This window comes from Wasmannia auropunctata, unplaced genomic scaffold (assembly GCF_000956235.1).
Source record: "Wasmannia auropunctata unplaced genomic scaffold, wasmannia.A_1.0 LD335968.1, whole genome shotgun sequence".
NCBI classification, from domain to species: domain Eukaryota; kingdom Metazoa; phylum Arthropoda; class Insecta; order Hymenoptera; family Formicidae; genus Wasmannia; species Wasmannia auropunctata.
In genome coordinates, this window is record NW_012026922.1 from 130,976 (window position 1) to 140,636 (window position 9,661).

The 9,661-nt window shown below is 31.0% G+C and overlaps 1 protein-coding gene across 1 annotated transcript in view; it reads right to left on the reverse strand.

Moving 5' to 3' along the window:
* Positions 1–9,661, reverse strand: part of LOC105454951 — a 50,394-nt gene that overhangs the window by 5,070 nt on the left and 35,663 nt on the right. The window contains exons 5-9 of the mRNA XM_011697942.1: positions 5,152–5,367; positions 4,359–4,509; positions 3,915–4,105; positions 3,149–3,378; positions 1,207–1,312 (exon numbers count right to left, since the gene is read on the reverse strand). Coding sequence (XP_011696244.1) covers positions 1,207–1,312; positions 3,149–3,378; positions 3,915–4,105; positions 4,359–4,509; positions 5,152–5,367 — 894 coding nt within the window. The remainder of the gene's footprint in view (positions 1–1,206; positions 1,313–3,148; positions 3,379–3,914; positions 4,106–4,358; positions 4,510–5,151; positions 5,368–9,661) is intronic.

The window sequence follows — 9,661 nt, forward strand, 5'->3', positions numbered from 1 at the left end:
TGCGATTTTAAAGTTAATATTAATAGTATAAAAAGCCATGGTGGAGGTAGCCGTAACTTAAAAAATCAATATTGTTATTCAATTGTTAATAATGGCGATAACTAAAGAGCATATTCGATATTCCATCCACTTAGCATTTTATCTAAAAAAAATGCTACTGAAGCTGCCAAAATAATTTATACTGCATACGGTGATAATGCTGTAAGTCACACAACATGTAAAAATTGGTAAAACATTTTGCGCCAGAAATTTTGATTTGAAAGACCAACCACGATTTCTGGACGAACTGTGAATTAGTTTGAATCAGACGAACTGCCAGGCATTATTGAATAAAAACTCAGCGCAAACTCAAAAAATACTGGCGAAATAGCTGGGATTGAGTTTTTTTGTATGTTATTCAAACAGAAATTGAATATTAAAAAAAAAAGCAAAGAACTTTCTACTACACTTAAGAGGATGCTAAAAGGTCGAAATTAATGACACATTACAGTTTAATAAATTTCTCCGAATTGACTGAACAAAATTGAAAATCCTTTCACAGGATTGAAATAAACATAAAATTGTGATGTGAAACGGACGAATTTGTAGTAAAAGAAGAAAAAAAATTAAAAAACAGCTATCACCTGACTTAAACATTTTATTAGTGTAAAAGTTCTGTAGCTCACATATACAAAATGCTTACGTCTCACACAATAATTACGAACGAATAATACAAAGCCTTTTGAGCTACGATTGAAAGTGTAGAAAAAAAGATATTCACTAAACTGTAATTTATGACAATTCGTACGTTTAGCTAAAATACAGAATCGTAAAGACAGCAAAAATTGCGTCTAGCAGTAAGTGTCGGATTTTGCAAGAGATGGCATTTCATTAAGTTGAATAAGGACAAAGCACGTGTTTGAGCAAGACAGAAGATATTGTAAGAACTAAGAAGTTCATTTAGACATATCCATTGACATTGAAGAATCTGTTTTATCAACTTCGTGCAAATTTTTCCGACCTTTCAGCATCCTCTTAATATATTATATATATACATACACACACATTATATGTATATATTCTTATTAAATATAAAATGTATACATGCGAAAAATAATAGTTTTAAAAAAATATACAACTTCGTACAAGATTAAAAAGTTTTGTGAGCGTGCAAGATTAAAATGAAATGTCAGATAAACAGGTAACAAATGCATGCTTTCATAGCACCTTTCTCGTTGTCGTTGTCGACGCAGTAGTTGTCGACATAGTCAGCGTCTCCTCAACCGAAAACGTCTCCGCCTCGCTACAAGGATCTACTTCATCTCCGCATTGCCTGCAAAAGCACGTACAAAATTTCCTTTCGACTTTATTGTCTATATGCTATTAAACTACGATTCGCAAAGACGCAAATATTTGAGGAATATCATTATCTCGCAGCTCTGACAACATTGATCGATCGCTGCTTGTGGATGAGGCAGGAAATCTCACGGCTCAAAAATTTCACAACAAAAATTCACGATTCAAAAAGTATCTTTATCAAAAGTATAAAGTACCGATAAAACATTTTATAAATATAGAATGTGCATTGTGCAAATCACTAAATCAAAAGATAATTAATTGCTAACTTGGCGAAATTCTTTGTTTCAGATATACAAGAATGGTATGTGTGTATACAAATAAGGTAACCAGACCCAATATGAGCCTATACGCAAAATGGCCAACTGGCTGTTTGTAAGTAATTACACGGAGAATTTAATAGAGAGCACTAGTACGGTGTGAAGGTAGTCCGTGTAGCTCGATTGCGTCATTTAGTAGATCATATAATTCATTCTGTTCGTGTCAATACAAAAAGATAAAAACGTCGTGGTCGCGATGTATAAATTTCGTAGGTACGTAATTGCTTTGTATCATTATTAAAACATGATTATCAATTTTTGTAGTTTATGTTATTTTAGCTCTGTGTTCATATTTTATAAGACTATAGTTTAGTTTATATTTTTGTCACAACGTTTTATTTATAATCAAAGAAAAGTAACACACAGTGTCAGTATAATTCTTTGTTATAGAACCAATATGGCCAACCTTGGCCATTGAATTCACACTTCCTTGCAAACACCGATTAACAATAACATAAATTCAGATTTGATAATCTCAGTTATAATTTTCAATTTAAAACTTACTAGAAAGAGAATAAAAAATAAAATATTTGATTATGTTTTTTATTCAACAAGATATCTGAAGAAAATAGATTTTTTCTTTTATGTAGCAATATATACCTATATATATGTGCAATAAATTTATAAATGTTTAAAAACAATGTTATCTTACTTTATTTTCAATCACTCAAAAAAAAAATTCTATTTATAAAGTAAAATTTTTCCTAATCCCATATTCTAATTAGCAAAAACTTTTACAGAAAGAGTATTTCTCTTCCAATAAAGTGAATTTCCAATAAAGTGAATACTGTTCATCTAACATTTATTAGATATTATTATTTTTTCAGTTTTCTTCTTGTATTAAGAGGAATATGTTTATTTCAAGCGGAATGCCCTCTTACATGCGATACGAGTAACACGAAAAGCAATGTGTTTCGCTGCGTTCTGCCACGATTGACGATTGAAGTGTTGCGCTGCATTTGCGAAAACATAGACGCAGTAATTGAGCGGATTCCACTAATATTAAAATTATTTTTTTTTTGGGCGATATTTTTATTATGAAAAAGAGAGAACATATATGACAGTCATAACTCATATTGGATACATATGTACCAGTATGAGCGGAATGCCACTTTAAAAAAAAATCTTTACTGCGCCTATATAAATATTTGAAAAGGTTTCATATTTTTTACTAACGTTTAGAAATGTTCCTCGTTTAGAATGTGACCATTAATTTTTTATTTTGGACTCACAGTAAAAAATTAGAAAAATTCGCAAAGCTTCATTAAGCCCCCATTGGGGCATATTGGGTCCGGTTACTTTATACGTATATATATATGATTTCTTAGAAACAACGTTTACAACTTAAATGTGTTTTATGATATTTATTCAAGATATTATTTAACTGTAATAGTTCAATGTATAAGATAATCGAAATGTTGACGTACTTTTAGTGAGTATTCGTAAACTCAATTGTTTGAAACGTTGATAATAAAACGGATAAAGATACTCACTCTTCGACGCGATGAGACAAAGCGATATCCAACTCCGCCGGATGAGTATCCATCATGTGCTGGTATACTTCGTCCAATAGTGCCGCTGGTACGGTGAACAATGTCGACGTGTGTTCCAGAAGTGTTCGCACCACATTTATCACATCTATTCTCTCCTCGGCCCTTTCCGTTGAGACCTCCGACCTCATTTGACCGGGTTTCACGCAGTGCAGAATATTTGGCGCAAATACCTGGAATACGTGCGATCGGGCGTGTTTGATTTGTTCATCAGCACCAGTCTGGTATATCAGCTCCTAATTTAACTTGATTTTTTTTTTTCGAAACGGTCACAATGATTGACGGTAGCCGAGAGCGCATATCGGCTATCGAATTCATTAATCACGTGTTTCGGCACGAATGTTCGTCATAATTATATAACAATAGTATTGACATTTACAGAATCTTACAATAACTATGAAAACAGAGTTAAAATTTATTCTTGTTAAGAATTTTCTTAATTAATGTTAACTCGACTGCTTTGTTTTTAATAGAGAGAATATTCGTTTGGAATTCCGTTGCGGCATATTTCGACTATTAAAGAATTTTTATTAAATATTTCAGCCAAGAGAAACAGGGGAGAGAGAGTGGAGGAGGGAGGAAAAGAGGAAGAGGAGGTGGGGGGAGGAGGAGGAGGAGGAGAAGGAGAGTAGAATCATCGAAGCGCAATGCGCAATCTAACGGAATAAACTATCGGAAAGAAATCAAAGTTGGAAAATGTGGTACTGACAGTCGCGAGATTCGTCGTGTCCATTTTATTCCCAGAGATCCACTCTCCTGTCTCGTCCTTTTGGTCCTCGCTGTTCGCCGCAACGACGATCAAAAAGTTCAGAAGTGCCCAAAGAGTTTCGCGATTGGGCGTGGGTAGAAGTTGTATAAGATGCTGCAAAGCTTCCTGCTGCAGTCGCCTGTTTCTGATCTCTGAAAAATATTTGTATAACTCGCTTATCACGCTCTCCCGCCGAAACGCGAAAATTGGAAGATTCATAATTGGAATTGCAAAGTATAAAAAAAGGGATTAGGATTGATATCTTAGCACGCAAGCGGATTTTAAATTGGCAATGCGAAATTTATGTTGTATTGAATTATACCGAGAATGAAAAAGATAAGAAAGTATAAATAATGCTCTTCAGCGGCTTATTAGATATTGAATTAAAACCTGATTCTTGCTTACTTTGAGTGTGTACGAAGGCCTGATATAGATCCCTGCAAAGCAAAGGATCCGGCAGATCACGGAAATATTCCTTCAAGAGGGTAGCTACGTCATGGGGACATTGATCGGCACCTATCTTTGTCTCCCGACCGCAATCAAAATCTTCTCTTAACTGAAATAATTATGAAAACGTCGTGCTTAAGATTTGTATGCAAGATATACTTTTTTCAGAAGAAATTCTGCTAACACCAAAAATGTAATACAGTTAGAATTACTTTAAACAAAAATAGATATACTAGTCTTTATATCGTCGAAGTAATTGATTCTCCGTTTGATGAATATTTAATTTCCATCGATAATTGTAATGGAGCATTAGGAAGACATTAAGATAAAATCCGATATCATATGCTGATTAAAGTCTAAAGAAAATATATCTGAAAGAATTGCCGATTTCCAATTTAAGCTCACATTAACCCAGAAACAGTGACTGTGTTATCAAACACATTTGGTTTTTGTTAATAAAAATGTTGAATTTTAATGTAAATTTATATACAGTACTATGTGTACAATTTATATACACTTTTCTTTGTCTTTTTTTAATGTAACCGTGAAAATTATTGTACTTAAAGAACATTAAGAAACTTAAAAAAATAATAATTGCACGTTGCAGTGTATAAAAATAAATAAACTTGAATTATCTTGTAATATTTTTCTTGTTAAGGAAAATCGTATCATATCCTCAATAGTTATCCTCAATATTTTTTCTGAGATGAGGTAGATATTAAAGTGCTCTTATTAAGGAAAAACATCATACCTGCCTCACCCTTTTTTTCGAGGGTGACACGCGAAACACGCCTAGCGTCCGGAGACCGGTGGCCTCGAGGTGCCTAATGCATTGCCTCACGATACCTGGTACCACGTCCCACTCACTGGCGAGACATCCTCCGCCACTGTCACTCAGCTCGAGCCCTCCGGAATCGCTTCCTGTAAGAGCACCACCTTTCGATGACAGGGACTCGCAGGAACCTCCCTAATTCAATCAAAGAAAATGTCATTTGTATAAGAGCGTAAATAGATAGAAATAAAAGGTACAAGAGAAAGAACGGAAATTGAGGGTCTGCAGAGAAAGAGAGAGAGAGAGAGAAGGGGAAGGAAAAGGACAGATACATTATTTTTCCAATATAACATAAAAGACCTTAAATATATGTCTCTGATGTATGTATAATTTATTTTCAAATTACATATTCAAACTATAGATTATCCAATTCAATGTATCAGTTTTGAAATTAAACGTCCAGCTTCATGTATCAGCGACACGAGAAGTGCTGTCTACCTCTTTATTTAACAGCACGAAAATTTATTTTCAGACAACATTTGAACTAAACTATTATTATAAATTTGAAACATCAGTCTTGAATGCGATCTATAAAAAAATAAACGTTCAACCTGATGTATCAGGAACACAAGAGGTGTTGTCTACCTCCTTATTTAATAGCACGCAAATTTATTTTGAAACTCTAGGCAATATTTAAACTAGACTAGATCGAATTCGAAACATCAGTCTTGAAAGTGATTTAAAAAATTAAATAAAACGTTCAATTTCTCATCAGGAACACGAGATGTATTGCCTATCTCCTCATTTACTGACACGCCAATTTATTTACACAAATAATGGAATGTATTTTTACACGTATCGTGTGAGAGTATATCCCATATTCAAGTGCTTTAGTGGATGGATTGTTACCATCATTTGAGAACGATCAAATAAAATCTCTCGTAAAACTGAGAGTTTCTAATTAATCTGCAGTTAAAATTAGCGATCTCGTTTTCCTTCTATTTGCGTCTCTGATCTATGATGTCACCTCGGATGCGGGAGACGCACGTGACGTCGGCACGAGAATTCTACATCGTCGTGTCATAGACAATCGACCAATTGTGTTAAACATGATTTGGCGCAAGGATGCCAAGAAAAACGATGATAGAGATATATTAATTAAATTTTTGACGATATTTTTTAAATTTAAAATATTTAAACTTTTTTTTACAAAATCGTAAAATAAGATAAAATCATAATTTTACCATGTATCTTCATATTATCGAACAAAGAGACAAAATAAAATTATTTTAATACAAAATATAATTTTAATTTATTTCTAATTAAAATAATTTGTTTTGTCAAGCTTTTTTTATATAAAATTTTATGAGAACAATATTATGTTATGTCACTTTGTTTGTAAGTATTATGTCTATGTTGTTATGTTAAATTAATTAAATTATATATGACGTTATTTAATAGCGCAACTTTCTACACAAGTAAGAATTAGTTATAAAAGCTTTGGTATTATTGACACCATAAAACTCTCTTTTTCCGCTGTAGATTAATGTCTTTTATCGACTAGCCGGAAGTAAACCGCAACGGATGTATGCGGGGGCGGTAGAGATATTATAAAATATATCGGTGCTATTTCTGCCGATGAAGCATAGATATTTCGGGTCCCGTGAACAGCTGATTTAGCTCTTGGTTGTAAAAATTTCAAGTGCAAGCGACATATCAATTTCTGGTTACGTTGCACACTCATTTATTATCATGCTCAATTATCTCGACTTAATCGATACAAAATAATTTTTTTTATGCACTATATATAATTCTAAGATTATATTGAAGCATCATTATTTGGTGAAAACTTAAAAAAAAAACAAATATTTTATTTCTTTTTATATTTTTTAAAATTCTCTCTCTCTCTTCCTGCAATTCTAAAAAAAATTATTTTGTTTTTATTTTTTTACTATTTTTTTGCCTCAACTGACGCTATATTGTTATTTTTTCTTTAATGTATTTTGTTTTGTTTATTTGATTGTATTACTCTGAAAGAGATTTAATGAGATTTAAATGATTTTTATGCGAATTACTTTTTACTATATTTAAAATTACAGCTTATAACGTTTTGTTTTTCACTCTTTGTTGTTTAACATTTATGATTGATTCAATTATTAAGCTTATGATTAGAATGAACTTTCCTTCAGTTAGATACTAACGTAACTGAAGGAAATAGATTCGTATTAATATTAAAGAAAGGTCTATTTCCTACATGCAATTTTGTCCATGTATACATGCACAATTATTATTTCATTCACATATCTCTAACTTATTTAACTTCAGTTTTTTTATTTTCGTCATATACTTAATAAATAAGCATTAAATTAAATAAACATTAAATAAATATATGGAAAGTACAGACCATCGCTTTAACACTGATTCTATTGTATATTTTAATTGTGCTATTTTATATTGACTTCAGTTTATAAATGTTTTTATCTATTTAATGTGTAATTATTCCAGTCCTTGTGAGTTTCTTGTTTCTTTTGTTAGTTTAATTCTAAACGATTGAAATAAGTTTTAGCTGTTAAATTAAGGAGGTAATGTTATTCGTAGACCTCACTTAGTCTTCTTATTTTGATGCAGTTTTACTGGATACTATGATGATATAACTATCGATCAAGCATCAATTGCATTTATATACTGAGAAAAAAAATTACTTGAAACAAATAAATACGTTTCAGATACCCCTCAAAAAAATAATTTCTTGAAGTAAGTAAAATTTTTTTGTTTTAAGAAATTTTTTTCTCAGTGCAAACACTTTTACTTAAAATAAAAAAATTTTACTTGCTTCAAGAAAATTATTTCTTTGAGGGGTACCTGAAACATATTTATTTGTTTTAAGTATTTTTTTTTCTCAGTGTACGTACTACTGAGGATAATAAAAAATTTGTAGGATGGTCGAAACGTTTAAATACAGATACTTAACTGCATTTTAATTAATTTAAAAACTTGTTGTGTAATAATTACCGTACCAACTCCTATTACATATTAGCCCGTTTACATTTTAATTGTTGTTAAATAAACATATAAGTGAAGAAAATTACTTGGAATAAACTGGAAAATAAATATTTTATTTTATATATGTATGTATTTTTAATCATAGAGTTATACCTATAACGTATATGCGCGTTAGATGATCTTATATTTCATGGATATAAAAATAAAAAAAAATATCACGGGCTGTCCTATATAGGCCAAGTTCACAGTACCGATACAATTTTGTTACTAATTACTGTTAGCGTAATGATCCTAATTGCTAATTAGATCATTGCAGCGAAGACTTCTTCAAATGCCCGACAAAAATGAGACTGGAAAAACAACTGTAACTCAATTTTCAACGAATACATCTAATTGACAACTACGAATACGCACTTATTTTATATTTCACTTTATTTCTAAAACGCGTCATTGATTTACCAAGCGGATTTCTTACGTCTAATGTGATGATAATGAGACGAGATTTCGAGGAAGTTAAAGCGTTCTCTGCAATTTTTTCGCGTGATCGATTTACATATCGCTCTGCGATACAAATCTATTTTACACATTGAATCATAAATGTGGTTAAAAAAAGAACTCGGAAAGTTATTATATAGCTATTTTTGATATTATTTATTATCATTATTCTAATGCATTATCGTAGATTATGATCTATAATTTTATATCGAGGTCAATCGTTGATACGCATAAAATATTGAGAAGAGTCGGATCATGTAAATAGAGATGTCAACCAACGGCGTAAAATAACGATGAACGCTTTTTCTCTAACAAAATAAAAAAAAAATTTATTTTCTACTTAGGTGGCGACATTTCTGACATCAAAATATTAATTGAAAGTATTATTTAATTGAAAAACTGAAGTCTATCTTGCCCAGAAAAAGAAAAAGTAAAAATTAAAATAAAACACAATTTTTATGTCAAAGATTTTTATAAAATTAAAGATAAGCAAAAAAATATTTTTCAATGTGCTTAAAAATAAACATTTAATTTAATTCTAAAGACTCTGAGATAACAAATCAAATGAAATAAAATGTGCCAATAAGTTGTGATATGTAAAACTAAAACGAAAAATAAAATCGAATAAAATAGAAGGTGTATAGAAAAAAATAAATTAGAATATAAATATAATGTAAAATAAAATAGAAGAATTAGTTAACGTTGACTATACCTTGTTAACTAAACCATACCTTGTTAACTAATTCCTCTATTTTATTTTACTTTATATTTATTTTCTAATTTATTTCTTTTCTATACACCTTCTATTTTATACAATTTTATTTTTCAATCGTTTTAGTTTTACATATCAAAACTTCTTCGTTTTTAATTATTGACTATTAGAGCTTTGACGTAACAATGGTCAGTAGAAGACTTCCTTGTATAAAATTTAGCGGGCGTTACTTTCGCATACTTTTCATATTATTATCGGACTCGTTGCTGGGTTTAGACC